At 38.6% G+C, this 22,729-nt stretch overlaps 1 protein-coding gene across 4 annotated transcripts in view; it reads right to left on the bottom strand.

Annotated features, from left to right (window-relative positions):
- The window catches only part of TRAK2 (trafficking kinesin protein 2), a 77,206-nt gene that overhangs the window by 13,023 nt on the left and 41,454 nt on the right, over positions 1-22,729 (bottom strand). For all 4 annotated transcript variants that reach the window (XM_036753970.1, XM_036753969.1, XM_036753972.1 and 1 more), the window contains 9 exons: positions 19,170-19,246; positions 17,184-17,300; positions 16,014-16,223; positions 12,134-12,212; positions 9,036-9,166; positions 8,196-8,270; positions 4,794-4,931; positions 1,204-1,283; positions 467-670 (listed from right to left, as the gene is read on the bottom strand). In XM_036753970.1, the coding sequence (XP_036609865.1) occupies positions 467-670; positions 1,204-1,283; positions 4,794-4,931; positions 8,196-8,270; positions 9,036-9,166; positions 12,134-12,212; positions 16,014-16,223; positions 17,184-17,300; positions 19,170-19,246 (1,111 nt within the window). The remainder of the gene's footprint in view (positions 1-466; positions 671-1,203; positions 1,284-4,793; positions 4,932-8,195; positions 8,271-9,035; positions 9,167-12,133; positions 12,213-16,013; positions 16,224-17,183; positions 17,301-19,169; positions 19,247-22,729) is intronic.

The raw sequence follows: 22,729 nt of genomic DNA, 5'->3' as shown, positions 1-22,729 counted from the left end.
GAATCTTAAAGACTTTGCCTGGGGGAAAGTGGGGTTACCTTTGCTGTAAGTCCCACAACCAGTATTGTCATAAACTGGACTTGAACCTAGGTCTTCTGGACTCCCAAGCTGGCTTCCCATTCCTATGTCATGCTGCCTCGCAAATATGTAAAATTAGGAGTGCAGACCTCTTTAATCCAGTTCCATTAGCTGATAAGTTTTATAAGTGTGTAGTCAACAAATAAAGCATGAACTCTTGGGCCATAATCTTCTGTGGATACATTAGGATATTAAAAAGAAAATTATTTTAATAAACTTATATGAACAAATGCAATGATGGTCTTGAAATGATCATGGACACCTGACTATTTCTATGACATCGTTCCTAGAACAGTGTGACCAGACTGCTTGGTTCTGAATTCGTGAAGGTGGTCATGGAAATGCCATAAGAAATGCAGAAGCCAAAGCAGCAAATTAAACTCCTTACTTAGATGTATCATCCACGCCGCTCCTCGGGCTCGAGTATGTCCTGCTCTCCAGATGCTGAATCCCAGATTGGAATGGCTTTGCCGTCATTATGACACTTGAACGGTTGGAGCCCGGAATCGGAAGCAGGGCAGGAAATGAGGCTGAACGGAAGCGCGCATCATTAGCCACCTTGACAGTGTCAAATACTCGCTTCTGCTGCTCTCTGTTAAAAAGGAAAATGAATGGCATTTTCCTCTGGCTGAAGGACAGGAAGGGAACGAGTGAAGAAGGTAATGTCTTTTTCAACCTGGCAATTTGCAAAGGAAAAGCCAGAAATCTTTTGGGAAAAAAAAAAGCTGCCCCAATTTTACATTGTGGTTAAGACAGATTATGAGCCAAGCAGCTGCTAGAATTAAAACTAGAATTAATGGAGAAGGAAGACTTCAGAACCCACTCATTTATGTTTATTTAATTAAACCTGAAGCTATCTAGAGTGGGGTAGTCTCTCAAGTTTTAAAATGCCACAGAAGAGGACATGTTTACTAGTTTAAAATATTCATAAATTTTAGAACAAGGAAGTTAAGAAAACTAAAAGAATGGATAGCTACCAAAGAAAGGTATAAATGGCAGATGATTTTATAACTCAGTCCCACACACACCTGCCACTTTGGGTCACACCTGAGAAACTCCCCAGAAATACATTTTTCTATTTATTCTGGTGCTTTAGTCACAGAGGTGATTACATACTGGACTTACTTTTGTTTGCAGAGAGAAGACTCCTCATCCAAGCTCAGTTCTTTACGCATGGTTCCCTCAATTTCAGCTGCTAGAGATTCCTGAACAGGATAGTTTAGATTTAAGAATATTTTGTTCAAACCAAACTAAACCAAAATTGTAAATTGTAAAAACAATCAAGGACTCTGATATCTCTGCACAAATGCACACAGTAATCATGTACGGAGATAAATGAAGTAACCTCTGACCTCCTCACAAGCATCATTACAACTTATTGGGATGTGACTCACAACAGGATCCTGGCAATGTAAACACATACCTAATCTAGAAGGAAGAGATCAGATAAAGTGGCAGTGAGATTTCCTCCTGTGAGGCAACTCACAGACCAGATGGGAGTAAATATGGTAGAGAACACCTGGAGCAAGAACTAAAGATGGCAAATGGTAAAAATATCATGATGATGAGATCTGAGGGCCACAGAGTTGGTACAGAGATGCGACAGAGGAGGGGCAGGATGCTTCAAATGTCTAGACATCTCTATAGCTCTCTCTCCTTCTCCCCTTCCACCCCTACAACTGCTAATCAATAAAGAACTGGCTTCCAAAGCAGAAATGATAGAACCTTGGAAGGAAGTGACCAGCCAGCTCAGAGCTAGGGGTACATAAGCAGAGGGAAATCCAGGTATGGCCCGACACACATCCTGGATTTGGGAAGTTGCCCAAATCACTGCCCATTTTAATGATACAAGGTCAGAAGTGTCTTTCAAAAGAGTTTTGAGAAAGGATAAGGAGGATACTATATCTTATATGATTCTGACTAGGAACAAAAGGAGAATCAGTTTAAAGAAATTAATGTGGCTGTTGAGGGAATTCAGCAACCAACTTTGATTTCTGAAATACATGCACAGAAAATGTCCAAAAAGATCCAAATGTCCAAAAAGCATGCCTCAATCTGCACCCTAAATCCATCATTTCTCTGTCAGGAGGTGAGTGGGATGCTTCAATATTGGTACTGAATGGTCACTGAATTGATCAGAGTTCCTAAGTCTTTCTTTCAAAGTTGTTTGTCTTTAAAATGTTGTTAACGTATAAATTGATCTTCTGTTTCTGCTCACTTCACTCTGCATCAGTTCATTAAAGTTTTCCCAGGCTTTTCGGACACTACCATAACTTGTTCATCCATTTTCCCTATCCTCCCCTCCTTCTGCTTCCAGTGGTGACTAGAAAGAGCTGCTATAAGTATTTTTATACAGATGGGACCTTTTATGTCTTCTTTGATCTCTAGCGGTGGTATTTCAGGGTCAAAGAGTATGCAGAGTTTAGTGACTTTCTGGACATAGTTCCAACGTGCTCTCCAGAATAGTTGGACCAATTCATAGATCCTGTTGGTAATCTTTGAGAAACTGTCTAAAAAGATAAGGGTGCTACAGGACTGGATATGGGCCAATGATAACCTGATCCTCAAAGAAAGAAAGCTGATCCTTCAGTTAATGATCTTGACTTTAATTCTTGGAAAAAATCCTAGCAAACCTTAGAGACGAAGAGATGGCTAGTGAGCCCTTTGGGGAGGGAGGGCACTAGCCACTGTAGGGATCCAGAAAAATTTCATGTAGTTTTGAAGGAAAGCAGTGAATGCAAGAAAGAAAGAGAGACAAGGAACAAGAGCATTTTGGATGCTGGGGACTGTCAGGGCAAAGGCAGAGATATGGGAGAGGGAGTTTTGTGTGTGAGGTTACACAAAAAGTAAAACTGGCATGATTATCTAAAAGTGCCATTGCAATTCTATTCCCTTCAATTTAGACAATCTGGGGGGTACTATTTAAGCATGCTTCAAAACAGCATGTCCTTTATTTTGGGGGAGCAGGGACAACTTGACTGGCAGATGACTGCCAGGACTGTGGTATGCCTGGAGTTCAGGAAGGCCTATGACAAAGTCCCCAACGTATAACCTTGGAACAGACAGAAATGTGGCTGGATGACAGCAGTGTCAGGTGCACCTGGAACTGGCTGAATATCTCAGTTAGTACTAATCTGGAGAAAGGTGCCTTGTAGAATCCTACAGGGCTCCATATTCAGGTCTGTTCTGTTCAACAATTATTAGACTTAGATGACAGCATCTTTTAAATGACATATGGCTGAGATGGGTAGATAGCACGTTGGATGACAGAATCAGGATCCTAAAAAGATCCTACAGACTAAAACAGGGGCCTAATTTATGCTAATACTTATTAAACTCATAGAATTGGATTAAAAAGACAAATGTGCAAATACAAAATGGGGATGAGGGGGGAGGGTGGATACATGAGAATACTGTGAAAAAGACAAGGTTTTCACGGACTGAAAACTCAATAGGAGCCACTGGCGAGTGCAGGGCTCACATGTGCTTAGGCCACATCGATAGACAGAAAAACAACATCCTGAATGAGGGAGGTGGGAGTTTTCCTGCTGTCCTCTGCTCTGCCAGACCCCAGCTGGAGCAGTTTCTTCAGTTCTGGCGGCTAGCCTTTGAAAAGGATGGGATTTGTATGGAGGAAAGATGGTGAGGAGCTTCTACCTGGTGCATCATAAGAACACACCATAGGAGTGTTTTGTCTGGAGAGGACTTGGGGGTGGAGGGTGATGAAGGACAACCACACAGAAGGAGTTACCCTCATTTTACTTAGTTTATGCAAGGCAACATTAGGAACTGCAGAAGTTGTGGATAGGTTATTTCAGCTACAAGGAAAACAGTTGTTTAGATGAGAAATGGTCTGCTTCAAGAGGTAATGCAAGTCTCCTCCTGAGATGCACTGGGTCACACATGATCCTCCCCTCTTCAAGCACAAACTTCATCTCTCCCACCTCCTCCTACCCCTTCTCCTAAGCAGAGGACTCCAGCTCATGATTTACTGGGAAAGTCGAAGTCACCTGAGGAAAAATACTAAGGCATGTGCTTCAAAGGAGCTCCAAGATCGCAAGGCAAGGGGCAGATAAAACAATGAATGGCACATACAAGAAGGGAAGCCAAATTGGCTCTGCATGTCTCCTCATAAATATATAAGCATTCCAATCCCAGAATTCCATCTACCTCAACTAAACATTAAAGTAACTGCCTACTTGTAGGAAGTTTCCTTCTTCACAGGCTGCAGCCCTGACTTCTTCCATCATGTCTCAGCTCCACAACCTGAAGCCTCATGCTAGTCATGGGAACTCGAATAGTAGACGACATTTTCCCTTTGACTGGATGGCTCTTCCACGAGCCTCCATTTAAAGACAGTGCCCAGGCCAGTTGTATCTCCTTTCTCTCCAGGCTGCACTCTGGACTTCCTCTTCCATGACTCCTTGTTGGATGCTTGTGTCCATCCCTACCCATCCCTCCTTCCTCTCCCCTTTCTTTTATGGGCTATCTTCTCTCATTGGAGTGTGAGCTCCTTGAGGGCAGAGGCTGTTTCCACTTGTATTTATATCCCCAGGTCTTAGCACAGTGCCTGGTACATAGTAGGTACATTAAAAAATGTTCATTGTTTGATTGTTGGTTCACTGACTGTCCTGATGGTATCATAGCTTGTAGCGTATATAGTTAAAAAAACCCCAGTTTCCCTAATACTATGTATAGTACTCTGGTCTCCTTACCGCAGAAAATGCTCCACACTGTTGGGGGCCATATAAATGGGCCGCAGGGCTAGATCTACTACGGAGTTCCTTTACTTCTTCTTGGGATTCGTGTAGCATTCCCAGACACTCTGCATTCCGATCCTGTAACTCATGCAGCTGAAATGAGAAACAGGAATGATCAATATCTCACTATGACAATGAAAGAAAATTTCTCAACTAAGCAGCAAGCTTTTCTCAGGAAGAAGTGAACTTTTTTCAGTACTGTCAACCAGTTCATACCAAATGAATACAGCTGATATATTCCTGAAGTGCCAAAGTACATCCTCGCTACAGACAATTAGATATAATTCTTCCCACCCTGAAATTTAAATTTGTAATCTAGGGTAATAATGATATGCACTTATATAGTACTCTAAAATTTGCAAAGTATTTTCTTATTTGATCAAATTTATCTCATTTCATTTGATCAAATTTGTTATCCTATTTGAGTATCAAGGAGGAAACAGATTAGCTATAAGTCACATTTCATATAGTATTTATAAATTTTTAAAATAAAATCATTTTCAAATAAAAAAATACTAAAGTCAGGAAAGTTTAAGAATTATTTTTTTTTACTTCATTTTCAGGTGATTAATCTTTCTAAACAAAGGATTTGTTTCCCTGGTTTGGGAATCATTCTTTATGCCTACACAGGTATACTTAGTGCCTAGCACAAAACAGGCACTTAATAAATGTTGGTTAATTGAGAGTAAAATGCATTTTCTGTTGAACTCCTTGTTACATTTGTCTTTTTAAAGGCCTAATTAATTCAAATGCATTTAATAAATTATCCACAAAATTTATATTTCTATAATGCTTTACAAAGTTTAGAAAGTCTTTCCCCCCAACTCCAAGATAGTAGCAAGCATTATTATTCCTTTTTAACAGATGAGGGACTTGTCTAAGGCCACATAGATAGTAAATGTCAGAGAGATTATACATTTGTAAGCATATTTAGTAGACTGGCTCGTTATAAAGAACCTAAGAAAAATCAGATGGGCTTTTTTTTTAACTGTTTTGCCTAAATATTTGATCCTTTGGGCAGCTCTCTTGAGATAACAGGTTGCAAGGAGAGCTGCCATCTGCTTTGGTAGAGGGAGTTTCCAAGGGGAGTTCCTGGTGAAATCACAGGTCTGAACAAAGAAACCAACACAATGCATATGTGAGATTTTTGCATAGTTGGAGAACATAGGATTTTTTTTTTAAATTCTTGATGGTCACATGGAGATATTTTAAAGCAGTGTCTTTAAAATCCTTCTATCCTTCTATCAGTTATCAAGGAGAACTGTCCTGATATTCTAGAGCCAGAGGGTAAAATAGAAATTGAAAGAATCCACAGATCACCTCCTCAAAAAGATCCCAAAAAGAAATCTCCTAGGAATATTGTCGCCAAATTCCAGAGCTCCCAGATCAAGGGGAAAATACTGAAAGCAGCCAGAAAGAAACAATTTGAGTATTGTGGAAACACAATCAGGATAACACAGGATCTAGCAGCTTCTACATTAAGGGACTGAAGGGCTTGGAATATGATATTCCGGAGGTCAAAGGAGCTAGGATTAAAACCAAGAATCACCTACCCAGCAAAACTGAGTATAATGCTCCAAGGCAAAATATGGACTTTCAATAAAATAGGGGGCTTTCAAGCTTTCTCAATGAAAACACCAGAGCTGAATAGAAAATTTGACTTTCAAACACAAGAATCAAGAGAAGCATGAAAAGGTAATCAAGAAAGAGAAATCATAAGGGACTTACTAAAGTTGAACTGTTTTGTTTACATTCCTACATGAAAAGATGATGCATATGATTCATGAGACCTCAGTAGCAGAGCAGATGAAAGGAATATGCATATGTGTGTATGTATGTATGTATGTATGTGTATATATATATATATATATATATATATATATATATATATATATATATATATATATATATGTATATATACAGAGAGAGAGAGAGAGAGAGAGAGAGAGAGAGAGAGAGAGAGAGAGCACATGGTGTGTTGAATATGAAGGGATCATCTGAGGGAAGGAATATAATCACCTGTATTTCACTAGACTAATCCTTCCCAAACTCACACGTGGAAAAGTCCACCTATGTTATATTATTAACTTTTACAAAAGTTTAATGCCTCCTGTCTCACCTCCTCACCAACATCTCTTTTCCTAGCCCCCACCTCACTGATCTTCTCTCTCTTCAAGCACCAAAGGGCCCTTCAGTAGTTGATTAAAATAGTGCTAATCTTTAACCTCATCCCTCGTGATTCCACTGATCTATCACCCAGTTACTCACAGCTGAAAAGTATCTATGGATTACAGCATTACATATGATGATCCCTGCTCTCCTAAAAGTCATCTTGATCTTTAAGTACTTTGTTTTTTAAAAGAATGCTTAGTTGTTTTAACAAAGTTGATTCTGAAATAAATGCCAATCTCAACTTTCAGCATACTCTATTCAAATTTTGCCTGCCCTTTCTTGTTTTTTGTAGAAATAACAGTAATTCCAGCGAACATTTATGAAGTATGTTAAAGTTCACAAAACACTGTACATATGTCATTCCACTGGAGTCCTGTAACAGCCCTGGGAGGGAGGTGCTATTGGTATACCCATTTTACAGATGAGGAAACTGAGTCTGCGAGAGGTTAAATGACTGCCTGGAGTCACACAGTTAGCAAATGTCTGAGGCAGGATTTGAACTCGGGCCTTCCTGACCCCCTGTGCAGCACTCTTATCCACTGCGCCACCTAGCTGTCTTGAACTACTTCCATGGCTTTTTGATGTCACACGACACCAGCAGCACGCCACCTGCACTTGCTCTACCCACAAGGCATTCCTCCCATTCCTCCATGTCCTCCCATAGGTCAGCCCGAGAAGAACCACTGCCCATGCCAGGGTGCTGACTCTGGGAGGAAACCAACGGCGCACCATGGATCACAGATGGGAGACCACTGAATCCATCATCTCTGTGAATTACTTCCAACTTTTGAGGGTTTCTGGTAGTTTAGCTTCTTTCTGGTACTTCTATTGCTGTTTTTAAGCAGCGTGTTGACAAGGCAGGCTCCTTCACTGCAATAATCTCTGCCGTTCTCATTTGAGATCATTGGCCCTATGTAAAAGGAACTGTCTTGTTAGCAGTCATGTGAGTTAGGCTGAAAAATTTATTTTTGCTGAAGAATTCTACAGAATTTAAATTTTTTTTTGTCATTCATAGAACATGCCAATAATAGTCCATAGATGCCTCCTGATTATTTTTCTTAAGAATCATTGCTTTTCTCATTTTTCTCAAGTTATATAATTCTTCCTAAAACACCACCAAAGAATCAGTGAATCCTCTATTCACTAGAAAGAGAGAGACACAAAAAGGACAAGAAAACACATTACCTCCATTGTCAGCTGTCTTTGGGCATCCTTGGAAGCTTGGAGGTGAAGCCTCAGTTCTTCTTTTTCAATCACATGCTAATGTCATATTAAAAAAAATACTTAAAATTTTAAGCATATAACATACAGCTATTATTTTTATGGAGGAAGCATATGATATCATAAGAAATTCTGATATGAATAACAGTTATTCTTGAAGAGGCAATTTCATAAAATCCTAATTGTAACATTAGACTCATAGTTATAAAATAACTATAAAGTCTAACACGGACAAAAACTATTTGTCCTCCAAATTGTCCAGAGAACTACAAGGATTATTTACTAATAGGTCACATGGTAGCCTATTGAGTTAGGTGAACAGTTACTCCGTTTTCCAGAGAGAGACTCAGAAGTGGAGGTGGAGGTGAGGATCTGTATTCCAAACACAGGCAACTCCAATGATTCAATGGTTGAAGAACACAGTATATGACAGGGAGTCATGTGAGATAGGCTGAAGGCAGACTGGAGTCAGTTGGTCTAGGTCTCAAGTTCTAGGCTAAGCAGACATAACTACTTGGTAGATAATGAAGAACCAGGGCAGTTTTCAAGCAGGGACATGAATGGATCAGAAATACGCATTATGATGATTAAACTGGCACATTAGACAGACTGGACCAATGAGGAAGTGATGATGACAGCCTTGGTGACAGTGAAAGGCCTGTCCTACAGTGCAGGTGGCATGGTGTGCTAACAGAATGGTTGGGGTGGGTGTGAAAGAAACTGCACAGTTAGGTTAGGGTGTATTTAGAATATCCTGTGGTCTAATGATAGGGCATGAAAATGGCTTATGCCTTTAAAACCTACTTCTTTAAGTTTATGCTGAAGATCAAGGATCTGCGACAAGAGGGAGGAGATCTTTTCCTGGTACTGAATCAGTTCATCGCTCTTCCCTGATAACTCTTCTGTCATCCTGGACATCTGCGCGTTTGTCTCACCTGAGAGTCAAATGGAGTTAAAAGAACAATTCTTATACCTCTAAGGACACCAGGGGAACACACGGTGGCATTTCTCTGCCTACAGTGATCAAGATCACCCAGCTACATAGTTGCAGCTAAGGTCTGTAACCCAGAACCCTGACTACTTGTTAGCAGGCTACTGACAATGCCAACAACTATAAACACTAACCCTGTTAAAAAACAACTTTCTCAAATCCAGCTGGTTTAAGAATCTGCCTTAAAAAACTGTAGTGTGGAGTATGAATTTCTTTCGTGAAATAGCAAAAGATGAAAAACCATCGCAACTGAGGGCAAGCATTGGTTAAAGGCGGCCCCCAGTGTCCAAGCTCAAATCAGATGAGGACTTCTAGAGCGGCTCACCTTGAGTGGGCACTGATTCAAGGATATTCCCTACAAGGGCAGATATGTTTTGAAATAAGGCATACATTTTAATTGGGTACTTCTACTTTATGATTCAGAGTTTCAGATGAGGCCAAAGGATCATGCATTTAGAGCTGATGCAAAAGCACCTTTGTACATACATGGAATTAAACAATCCTGTCAACAAGATTTTAACTCAAAGACAATGGGAAACAACTCGGGTAGAGTTGTCAATGCAGAATGAGTCATGGCAGCTAGGTGGCACGGTGGATAGAGTGCCAGGACTGGAGTCAGGAAGACCTAATCCAGTCTCAGATACTTACTAGCTGTGTGACATTGGGCAAGTCACTTAACCCTGTTTGCCTCAGTTTCCTCATCTGTAAAATGAGCAGAAGGAAATGGTAAACCCTTCCAGGATCATTGCAAAGAAAACCCCAAATGGTGTCACAGAGTCGGACATGACTAAAACAACTGAACAACAATAAAAGAATTAGTCAAGTTAAGCAAGTTTGGGACAGAGTAGCAATTCAGGTACAATTTCTTTAAGATATTTTTGGGATGGTAGGATATTTGGCCCATGACTCAGAAACAGCTCTTACCAGGACAGTAGGTAAAACAGAATAGTTACGTTTAAGGTGTTAAAATGCAATCCTAGGCATAGGTAAGCTAGCATTTTTTTTTAACCTAGCAGGGTTCTAGTAGAGCTAAAAATAATAAATAATAATAACACAAGACCCACTTGGAGGAAAAAACAAACAAAACTCAATCTTTTACACCTAGTCCACTTCACTCAACGGTTTTTCACTGAGTTTTCCTTGGGGAGAACACTCATGATCATCTGTAGTATCATTTGATTAATCTTAAAAAAACAAAAAGATTTGGATTTGAAAAATATCTGAAAAATGAAAGAAATGGTGGCTTAATTACTGAGAAGGAAGGCAACTTTCATCAAGCAGGGAGCCTTTGCAAGTCGGATAGATTTTCAGGCAAGTTAGCAAAACATTCAACATTTTTAGGGGAAATTTCTAAAACCTCTGTCATTCTTTCACACCCATGTTAAGCTATGAGGATTCCAAGAGAAAGTAAATATTTATTTCAAAAATAAACTTTAAAATTTAGAGGAAAGAACAGCCCACCAAAACATGGAAAACCAGACCCCTCCTCCCCACTCCTCTCAGCTATTTCTCAGTTCAGAAAAGACTTTTAAGTTGGTGGAGAGATAATTAGACTTCAGAGGAGAGTAATGAGTAACCAGAAAACTAGCTTTGCAATTTGGTAGCTCTGTGAAATCCTTTCACTTGTTTGAGATTATTTTTTCATCTGTAAAAGGAGAGATTTGATTTTTAAAGTTTCTTAGAGCCCAAAAATTCTGGAATAACTTAATGTAGATGCTTGGAGCCTAAATGAGTGGGAAGGACCAAGAGCCACACTTATTATATAAGCTACAGCCTTCTTCTCTCCTTTGGTGTCTTTTTCTCTCTCTTCTTTCCTTCCCCTGTCCCACTTCCTTTCTTAGGCAGCTACATGGATACAGCATTGGGCCTAGAGTAAGGAAGATCTGAGTTCAAATCCAATCTCAGACACTCACAAGCTCTGTAACCCTAAGCAAGTGACTTAAGCTCTGTTTGCCTCAGTTTCCTCATCTGTAAAATGGAGGTAATAATAGCACCTACTTCCTAAGGTTGTTGTGCCTGGTATATAGTAGGCACTACATAAGTGCTAGCTATTATTATTAACTACTATTATTTCTTCCTGGTTGTTCCTCTTAATTGATCATGACACAGTACTAAAAAACTTTTTTTAATTGTTAAAATGCATTGAACAGAATTGCGTTTCCTATCTTTAGTTTAAAAACTGGTCTTGCACAACATTTTATCCTCTCTCTCAAAAATCTTTTGACCTAAAACCTAAATTCAATCTGCATTTATGTCATTCTTGATCGATAGTTTTGGGTGTCAGTGGTTCTTGACAGACAGTCACTTATCCCTCTTTGAGGTGACATGTCTTTTTTCCCACATCTTTTCAGTTGTTGTACTTTGGTATTATGGATAGTGATATAAGCCTGATTTAACAACTAGTATTGGGGGTGTAGGAAGTAAAACATTTGAAAATTAAGTTTGGTGTTTTATTTCACCTTAAGGATCTTTACAGTCATAAAATCATAAGCACCTTGGCTATCACCCTAGTCCACCTCTGTCATTTAAGCAAAAAAAACTGAGGCTACTTACCAAGATATTAAAATGTACTTCAAAGTGCTGTTTGAAATATTCTTAGAGAAATCTTCAATTTGACTTCTACATAAAATTTAGTCAATTGCGAACTCGAAGTTTATGAAACACAATGTCAGTTTCTTAGGGGTAGAGATTACCTCATTTTTGTCTTTGTAACCCTTATACTCCATTCAGTGTCTTGCATATAGTAGGTAGCTTAATGAAGTTGTTTTATTGGTAGGCCCTTAAATATCTGTTGACTTGAATGTTCACCCAAAAATAGCCAAAAAATTAAGCATTATTAAACTTGAAAAATGGCCATTCTAGAATGCTCTATACCCGAGTTCCAATGACAGAAGGGAAATCTAATACTCACGGAGTTCTTTAACACAGTCATTGACAAGTTGCTGCTCCTTCTCTTCATAGGTAATTGTTTCGGTCTTTATGTGACAAGCCTTTAATAGAAAAAAGTGGTTGCGGTGAGTTCTGTAATAGTGGCATATTTTAATTCTCTAATAATGAGTTATGAGTAATTGAAATGACCTTTATATCTCATTTGAGATATGAAGATATTCAAGTTCATGAAGGTATCTCCATAAAACTATGTACCTGTACAGTATAGATCACAAAATGAGGGATTACAGAATAATACTTTCACAGAACTTCATTATAGTGAACTAAGGATAACCTTGATAATTTCCATGCAGTCATTACCGCAGGTGATGTACAACCCTGAGGGCACTTTAAACATATGTACACACACCCCAAGGATACAGTAAACTTTTTTTTATTAGAAGTAGGCAAGGGAGTAAAGTGAATGAGGAAAAGACAGTGTCGTGACTATCAGGACTCTAAACAAAACAGAGCATGCTGGACTAGAAAGATAAAAACCAAGACAACATTTACAGCATCAGGTATTACTCTAGTTCTAGAAGGAAGGAGAATGCAAAAATCATCACAAAGGAATTTTTATTGCAATTTTTGTGAGCAACTGATTAGCAAGTTGGTAGGAAATAAAAAGTAAAGCACAAATGTCTATGGAGTGAACCAGGCTAGGTTTGGGACCCCAATTTTTTTTTAATAATTCATTTATTTATTTTTAGTTTACCACACACGGGTCTACATAATTTTGAGTTCCAGATTTTCTCCCCTCCCTCCCCCTTCCCTCCCCAAGACAGCATGGAATCTCATATAACTACCATGTATAACTTCGCATTGAATTAATTTATACACTAGTCAAGTTGTGGAGAAGAATTATGACCAATGGAATGAATCATAAGAAAGAAGAAACAGAACCAAAAAAAAAACCCCAAAAACAAAAACAAAAGAGAAGCAAAAAAAGGCAAGCATGTAGTGCGCCTCAATCTGTATTCAAACTTCACAGTTCTTTCTCTGGATGGAGATAGCATTCTCCATTGTGAGTCCCCTGGAGTTGTCCCTGCACCTTACGTTCCTGAGAAGAGCAAAGTATGGGACCCAAATTTCTACTCAAACCTCTGGATGAAAACTTAGAGCATTAACTAATATATTAATAGCATTAACATGGCAGGTCATAAATTACAGACAAACCTTGCCATCACCCACCGTCCTCTCTGACTCTAAGTCTCTGACAAAGAAGATCTTCTCCTCACCCCTGATGCCTTTGGATCTCCTCTCTTAGTAGTTTGCTTCTCTCATTCACTGTCACCCCTCCCCTCTCTATTCCTTAATCTCTCCCTCTACACCCTCAAAGGTCCTCCTCATCCTATCAAAACCTTCACTTGCCCCTACCATCCTCTCAAGCTAGTAGCCTTTTACAACCAAACTCCTAGTGAGACTGTCTCCACTTCCTCTCCTTTCACTCATTCCTCAATCCATTCCCATGTAGTTTATGACCTCAACATTCAAATGAAATCACTTTCTTCAAGGCTGCTAACTGCTAAACCAGAGGGATTCTTCTTCTCAGCCTCTGCAGTACTGCTAATCACTCTCTCCTCCTTGGGTTTTTGTGACTCCTCTCTCTCCTCCTTCTTCTCAGTTTCTTGTACTGGTCCATCATTCATGGACCATCCCCTAAAGAAAACCCTTTTTTTCCTTGGTGGTCTTATCAGCTACGGTGGATTCAATTATCATCTTTATATAGATGAATCTCAGATCTATAAATCCAGCTCTAGTCTCATTATCTTTTCTCCTAAGGCCCATCCTTCTTCCCTAACTTCCCTATTTCCTTTGAGGACCCCACCATCCTTCATATCACCCGGATAAGCAATCCTCTCCTATTCACTGTCCCTCACCCCTCCTATCCAGTCAGTTGCTAAATTTTGTCAATTCCATTCCCACAACATATTGCCTCATCTGCTCCCTTCTCTTACCAACTCTTGCCCAAGCAGTAGCTGAAGCCTTCTAATTCGTCTCCCTGTCTGTAGGCTCTTCCTTATCCAATGCATTCTTCACAGAGCTTCCTAATCACGTCACTGTCCTGCTCAAGAAGACTGAGTGGCTCCCTACTGCCTTGAAAATTGAGCACAAACTCCTCTGGCTGACACTTAAAGTCCTCCATAGCTTGGTTCCAACCTAGCTTTCTAAGCTGATCCCACACTTATTGCCCTCCCTCATTAAGCATCGTTAACCATTAAATGAGCCTACTTACCATTGCATCCTATGCTACGTTTTATCTCCTGTCTCCATGACTTGCCTAAGCTGCCCCCTACAAACAGAATGCACTTCCTTCACACCTCTACCCCTCCAAAAGACTGTGTCCAAGGCTTAGCCCAAATGCAGCCTTTTACAAGAGGCCCTTTGAGATTCCCCCAGTTATTACTGTCTCTCTCCTCCCTCCCCCAATCCCGAGGCTTTGTATTTATCTTGTATACATTTTGCATTGGCTAACTGATGCACATGTTGTTTTCCCAGAGTAGAACATAAATTCCGTGAGGGCAAGACCTGATTTATTTTTGTCTTTGTATCTATAGCACCTACTACTGTGTCTTCTGCATAACTGCGATTTAATAAATGCCTGCTGAATGATTAAAATTCAACACACATTTAAGCACCTACTGTGTGAAGAGTCCCTGTGGTAGACACATCACATTTAGATAAGATGCTGCTGACGGGCACTTGTTCATCAAGATATGCAAAATTGGAGGGGAAGGGGGTAGGAAATGGAGGACTCTAGTTTGGGAAAAGAGTTTAAGGCAGGCTTGGCATGTGAGCTCAGGTGTCATCTGCCAAGGAGTGATGAAGTGAAGCCACAGCAGTGGAATACTGAGCTCACCAAGGGAGGGAAAGGGGAAGGCTCTTACAGAACATCTAGCTCCCTTTACAGAATGAAAGGAGGAAGAGAAGCCAGTGAAGGATGATCACAAGATACCCTACCCAAGAAGGATCATGCAATCAGACTTAAAAGCTGAAATGGACCTGAGATGTCAAATTAGTCCAACCCTCTTACTTGACAGACAAGGAACTGAATGAGACTCAGGGAGATTAAGTGGTCTCCCCCGGGTGACATAGGTAGGAAAGGGCAGGACAGGGATTCACACTGGGGTCCCCTGACTCCTCAGTGACAGCCCTTTTCACTATAGCATCCTGTTTTCCACTATGACTCAAGGGAATAAATCCCAATATATTGAAAACTCTATTTAGGTTAGATATTCTGGATGGAGAAGAAATAGATAAGGACACAACCTCACATGTACCAACCAATGAGTGGTATGGAAAAAAGCAATCTCTGTGAATAGATGTGTTTCGTGTATACTCATGACTGAAGCTATAGTTCATACTTTTGAAGTTGATTTGGGTGAAATGGTCTACCGAAAGATTTCTAAAGAATTTTCTAAACTTCTTTTTCTTGCAAAGTTCAACACCTTCTCCCTTTTAAAGTAAGTAAATTTAGGACCATGGGAATGCACAGACAGGCATAAGTAGTGTAACCTCAAGGAAATCTTGGGCATACTCTAAACCAGGAGTTCTTGACCCTTTTTGAGTTATGGATCCCCTTTGGAAGTCTGGTGAAGCCTATGTGCCCTTCTCAGAACAATCTTTTTAAGTGAATGAGTAAAATAAAATATACAGGATTATAAAGGAAACCAGTTATACAGCTACCAAAATATTTTACAAGTATTTTTTTTTAAAAACCAAGTTTATGGACTCTAGATTAAGAAATCCTGCTCTAAACTTACCAGATCTTCCTTTCCACTCCACCCACCTCGGCTCCCCCCCGCCCCACTCGCTAATTTTAACAAGCACTGTGAAGCAAGAGAGGATTAGCATTAGGTTACCTTAGACCGGAGAGCCAAATTCTCTTCCTCCAGTTCCTTGAGTTTTTCTTGTAGCATGTCCACCTGTAAGAGACCTTGGGAAAGGCTGAAAGACTCATTAAATCTAAGAGGTGTAGAACAACTGGAATCAGTTTCACTCTCTTCTGAAGCAACGGAGACAATTCGAAGTAATGCATCTTTCTTAGACAACTCATGCTGCAGCTGATTAACCTAAATACAAAAAGTATCTGATTTACCATGTGTTTCCTATTTCATACTTTATACAGCAGACAACATGGCCTCTGAATTCTGAGAATTGTACCACAATTTAAACTAAGACAACAACTCTAAAAGTAACATTTTTCTGCCTGACATGAAAGATAGTAAGAGATGAAAAAACTTCACTCAGTCTTCCCCAAGCTACAAATTGAGAACATTTTTTGCTACAATGCAGCTTTGAAGTTTTAACAATATAAGCATTCTAATAAGTTACAATTCAATAGAAATCAATTTAAACGAACAAATTTATTGTTAAGAGGCAAGCTGCATTTTCTATTTAAACTGTGAATAACAATGACTAAAGGCATCACAGGAAAGGGAGGAGTTCCTATCTTTCACATTTCCATTCAAGCCTTTCTGTTTCAAGAAGTCACAGAAAGGACTCTGGGATGTCAAAGGATATGTTAGTAGAGGGCAAACTCTGATGGATCCTACACCAAGCCGTCAAAGCTTTGGGTTTGGGGCCGCCATGTTGTCCAAAGACCAACCAAGTAAAGTTCAGAAAGAACATCTAAGTGATATAATATAGGTTATGATCAATACTGGTGATGGGAGTACCAGCCTCACTGATCAAATTACAGATCCCTGAAGTACTGACGGATCTTTAACATAAATTCAAGATGAAAACTTCATAAAACACAAACAGCATGGCTAAAACAGGGGCAAAATAGACCATTACTACACAAGCAGCTTATCACAAGTATTAAGTTATTTTCACATGATTAATAAGAGCACAATCACATAATAGAGGACCTTCGATATATCTTCTTCCATCACTGTGTTCATTATAATGGCAGTCAAAATATTCCACCCTGACAGAGCGGCCTTATGTGATAGAATCATTTCAGAGAATCCACCATAGCAGATAACTCTGCTCTCTTAAGGCCTCTATCATTCAGGAAAACCACTCACTTGGTCAAAAACTTGTCCCAACTGCTCTTCAAGGGCTTCATTCTGTTCAGATAGAACATGGTTCCTCTTCAAGAGAGCTTGTCCAATACGAGCTGCTAGCTCGAGGTCCCGATCTCTCTGCTCAAACAGCAAACAGTTTTCACTTGACAGTAAGTAAAGTGTTACTTAATACAACATACTCCAGAAACTCTAGTCACAAATGTGAATTCCTAGAAAGTGTCAAATCCCATTTTAATTCCAGAGAAAAGAAAGGAGGAAAATTTTTCAGCCAAACATGTGAAGGCCTCAGTGCTAAATGCAAATCAATATCTAATTTTTCACATTGAGAGTTATTGCTCATCGTCTTACACAAGGATCCTGAAGGCTTCAAGGTTGTGGAGCACTAGAGAATACATGTAAATGTGACCCTCTGTTATGGTAAGGTGGGACTTTTTTTTTTTTTTTTTTACCGTTTTCTCTTTTGGAACACTTAGGTAATCAAGTGCCTTTGATGAGTCTGGCTTTTGTTTTTTTGATTAAATGGCGAGTTTTTGATGACCTGCTTACATCAAAGGAAAGTCTAGTTCATGTAGGTTTGAGTTGCATGGTTGTGACACCCCTTGACCCTGAACAGGCTATATAAATTCAAAGGTTAGAGGTTTAGCTAGGGGCTCTCACTCAGTGGAAGGGTGCTGCGTGATTTAATTAGACAAGACTCTGGGTAGTCGTTGTTAAGGAGCCAGCCCCCCTACCCCGACTTGAAAATCCAGATATTGGTGCTTCCCTAGTAACTATATATTGAGATGCTGGACAGAAAGCTAGAAGCCTGCCTACTGGCTTGTGTTATTTGATCTGTTGATATTTTCTATCTGTAATTTCTATTTGTATTTGCTCTGAAGTTCAAAGTGCTGGCTTTCTCCCCTGAACTAAGTGAATTATATATATGTATGTTTGATTAAAGTGAGATTGTTAACCCCTTAAAGCTGCTTTCCTTAGAAAAGCAGAATCTGTGCTAGCAGTCCTTCTGTGTGTTGGTGTTGTTGGTTTTACACAGCTTTAGTAGCGGCAAACAGCACTGTTGTTACACCCTTAGAAGTAGGGTCAGGAAACACAATTATTAAGTAATGTTATAGAAAAGGGGCATTGAAATGAATGCCAGTAGTTAGGTGTGTTGGGAGTAGCTCCATAGCTGGGTGTGGTGGTACAAACCTGAATGATCCCTGCTCCTGCGGGAGGCTAAGGCTAGGGGATCACTGGAGTTTAGAAGCTCTGAAAATGTAGGACTAAACCAAACTGGGCATCTGGGATGATGTCAAGCACCAATAGGGTAAGCCTCTAGAAGCAGAGGGCCACTGGGCTGCTGACATTGAAAAAGCAGAGCAGAGGGCGATCAGTACTGGGATCAAGCCCGTGACTGGACACTGTACTCCCAGCTTGGGTAAGATGAAGAGGAGAGAAGAGAAAAAGGAAAGGAAGAAGGCAGCTCTATACGGGCTAATAGTTTTAAGTTTCTAGAAGACAGGGACAATGTTATTTCACAGAGTAGGATCATAAGATGGTTAAAGGTGTAAGAGACTTTATAAAATAATCATCTACTCTAACTGCCTCTTGTTACAGATGAGGAAAATAAGATCCCGAGAGACACTAAAAGACCAAGAGTTTTGAGGCTCAAAGGCTAGGTTGGCAAAAAAGCTAGATAACGGGTAAGACAATAAGTATTCAGGGATAGGTAGTGATAGACTTATATGCTTAATTGGGGTAAAGTAAAAGAGTTTTAATACAGTATTTTTAATTACTCTGCACCTGAATTTTAATATCTAATCAGATCCAAATAAATGTAGATTCAGAGGCGAAGCTATTGTTGGAGGGGACCTTCTACTCTTTTGATTTTCTAAGTACTTAAGTTACAGCAACTAATAACAATTAATTTCCTTATTGCTGCTAAAGAAAAATGATCATTTGAACTTAAGTTAGTAATCTTTACTCAAGGGGAAGATGTGATCCTACCTCAGCCAGAAGGTGTGTGACCACGTCAATGTCATTGTAAGTTCTGGTCATCTGTTCCACCCTGTCTGTGCCTAGAACTAAGAAAAAAAATCAATATCAATGCTGATTGTTTCAGATACAATGAGAAAGTTTGAACATAAGCACTTAGAAGAGTTAAAAGGATCAACTTGTTAAAAAATACAAGAGTATATGAATGTGATGAAAAGGCTATCATAGTGATTAAAGGAGTTCCATAGAATGCAAGGTTTGGAAGTTCAGATAGATGTGCTTTATCTTCCCTCCAGGAGTCAACTGAGTAATTTTCAACCAATACATATGAATCACTTTTCCAATTTGATGATACGGATTTCTCTACCTTTTCAGGTAGGTTTGCTGGGTTTTAAGTTTACAAATTATTTTTCTGATCTTAAAAGGTTATAGGGAGCAACCCTGTGTAATAATCAACTATGACAGACTTAGCTCTTCTCAGCAATACAATGATCCAAGACAATTTCAGAAGACTCATAATAGAAAATGCTCTACATCCAGAAAGAACTTTGGAGTCTGAATGCAGATCAAAGCATACTATTTTCACTTTTTTTGTTTTTTCTTTCTTCTTGGTTTTCCCCTTTTATTCTGATTCTTTTTTCACTAATGTGGAAATGTGTTTAACATGATTGCACATATATAACCTGTATCAGATTACTTGTTGTCTTGGGGAAGGGGAGAGGAGGGAGAGAGAAAAATTTGGAACTCAAAACCTAAAAAAAAATGAATGCTGAAAACTATATTTACATGTAATTGGAAAAAATGAAATGCTATTTACAAAAAACAAAAAAGTTATAATAAATGAAAATTTTCCTTCTAATTAATAATTAAGTTTATATTCGAGAGTAGTTATTTTATGTTATGGCCTATTAACTGTGGGTGAATGTCAGAAACCAAGGAAATTCACTCATTAGGTATCTATCTGTAACTTTTTTCTGAAATATAATCATTAATGTTGGCTTAAAAAACCCTGAATCACGGTGAAAACAGTTATCTAAAAAATACTGAGTTACACTAGGCCTATGGGCAATACTGCATTTTATACAACTGTGTGACATTCCAGCATGTTATCTTTTACTCAGTAGTAGTAATTATTGATCCTTAAAAAGCAAAGGAGACTTTCACTTAAATATATTTCATGATGAGAACTATAAACATGACCTAAAATTAACGAAATGCTAGTGGATTTTTTCAATTTATGGCTTTGACACCATATACAATCTCAACTCTTCATGCTAATAGTGCAGATGATCTGAACAGTCGGAAATCTGCCTTGGCAACATATTAGATTATTTTTCTCTCAGTCAATTTATAAGTGATTTGCACTGATCACCACCAATCAGTTGCATGGCAGTATAAGATGTTTTGGGATTTTTACCTCTTTAGCATGGAGGGGACTTGATTACTGACTGTTTTCTACTTTTAGTCACTTAGGATGATGACTCCTGATGATTATTACTTTAACCTTTTTGGTTTCTTAATCCTTTGAGATTTATGAGGAAGACATTAGATTACATTTTATTTTTGATTTTCTGAAAGCATAGGTCTGATGTTATTCCTCTATTAAATATATTCTGATGGTTCCCAACTCTTTCCTGTAGGTTTACCTTTGACAGCCTGTCACAACCTGTCCCTAGCACATCTTTCTAACCATACCATGTACTATTTCCCTTCTAATATTCTCTGGCCAGCCCAAACTGGCTTTCTGGCTAGCCTTCATAAATGACACTTAATCTGTTTTTGCACCTGTGAATTGGCTTCACACAAGTGGAATGCATTCCCACTCGATCTCTGCCTGTAACAAGCCACTGTTTCCTTCAAAACTCAACTCAAGTGATGCCTTCTGAATGAAGCCTTTCCTGAACTTCCCAGCTACTAGTGTTCTTCCTCAAATTTTTTTAACCTTGCATAAATTTTATGAAAATGTTGTCTGCCCTGATAGAACACAGGCTCTGTGAAGGCAGGCACTGTTTAATTTCTTGGTATTCCCAGCACTTAATACACTACATGGTATATAATTGATATTTAATAAATGATTGTCGATTGTCATTCTTTGTGTCTTTCTCCTCTTTCTGTTTGCTATTTGACCATTACACTGCTCTTTGGTATCTTATCAGAGGTAAAGTGAATCAAAACTCAAATCAATTTTGTTTTATGTATGTTAGTAATTCAGACAAAAGACTTGGTAAGGAAGAAGGTACGTGCTTAAGGTAAAAAAAAATGATGTCCGAATATCAATTGTTGATTTGAACAACCTGTTAATCTCCATTCCTCATTTATTATCACAGATTTAAAAAAGAATCATAGTTGGGTTGATGGTATTTGAGGATATCTGAAGAAGCTTAAACTTTAAAACAGAAAGAATCTTCATTTAAAAAAGTCATGAAATTGAAAAAAGAAAACTAGAAAGGGAAAAAAAATTTCAATATAATGAATGTTTACAAGAAAAGCTTTTGTCCCTTCAGACTTCAATTGTGTATCAATCATTTAACCACATTAATATGATTGACAATACATTTTTGATAATCTGGACCCAGGGGTTGGCCAAGTAATTTCTTCAACCTAAAATATAGTAATTTCTATGTCCTGCCTCTTTAATAGAATCAGAGGAAAATCAAAGGTGAGAAATTCAGCCCTCTAACTTAGAGAAACTTTTTGAGGGGTGGTCTGAGATCCTCTGCATGATGGCATCTTCTCACAATTCCCTTTTTTTCAAATCAGTGAAACAGTGCTGTTAAATATTATACAGGCCAGAAAACTGAAAAAAAGGAAGAATCATGGATATTCTTTTGAAAAATTATTTTGATTCTAATTCAGAGGCAAAATAGCTCTATTTAAGAAAGGATATGCAATCTTTAAAAAAAAAAGATACACAACCTTCACTCCACAAATACTGCAACAAAGAAAGTGTTAAGGCATATCTACATTTAAAGTAAAATTATCTGAAACCTGTGTTAAGTATACTAAAAAACTAATTTACAAATCCCATTAGCATAAATTCACTATATCCTAGGAACAGTAATAAGTCTTGTTTTCCTACCATGATTATAGTTTGATTCCCACACAAACTTTGTTCTTTTAAAGTTTATATATAATAAAAAAATTTTATAACACATAAATAGCTAACTAAAGTTGAAGATGACATAGGCAAGTGAGTTAATGACTAACTTAACATAAAATGATTAAGAATAGGTCAAGAATATAAAAACCATAAGCAGTGTGTCAGAAGTCATATGTAGTGATGAAAACAGGACAATAAAGGAAATAAAAGGCTGGAAGGAATTATCTTGCGCTTAATTTTTTTTTAAAAATTTGAAATATGAAGTATATCTATTTCCTATAAACGATCATCATTTTCAAAAAGCTGTATCCATTTAACATCATTACTCCTCCAAGATAGAGAGATTATCTATCCCACTCAAGGAGCCCTAAGGTAAGGCCCCAGATTACCTTATTTGTTCACCTCATCTCATGTTCAGTCTCCCATTTTAGTTTTATGTGGTCCCAAGGGCATCCTCACAAGGGGTTTGGCA

This window comes from Trichosurus vulpecula, chromosome 4 (genome assembly GCF_011100635.1).
Source record: "Trichosurus vulpecula isolate mTriVul1 chromosome 4, mTriVul1.pri, whole genome shotgun sequence".
Taxonomy (NCBI): Eukaryota; Metazoa; Chordata; class Mammalia; order Diprotodontia; family Phalangeridae; genus Trichosurus; species Trichosurus vulpecula.
The sequence above is the reverse complement of the archived record's forward strand: the minus strand, read 5'-3'. Positions and strand labels throughout refer to the sequence as shown.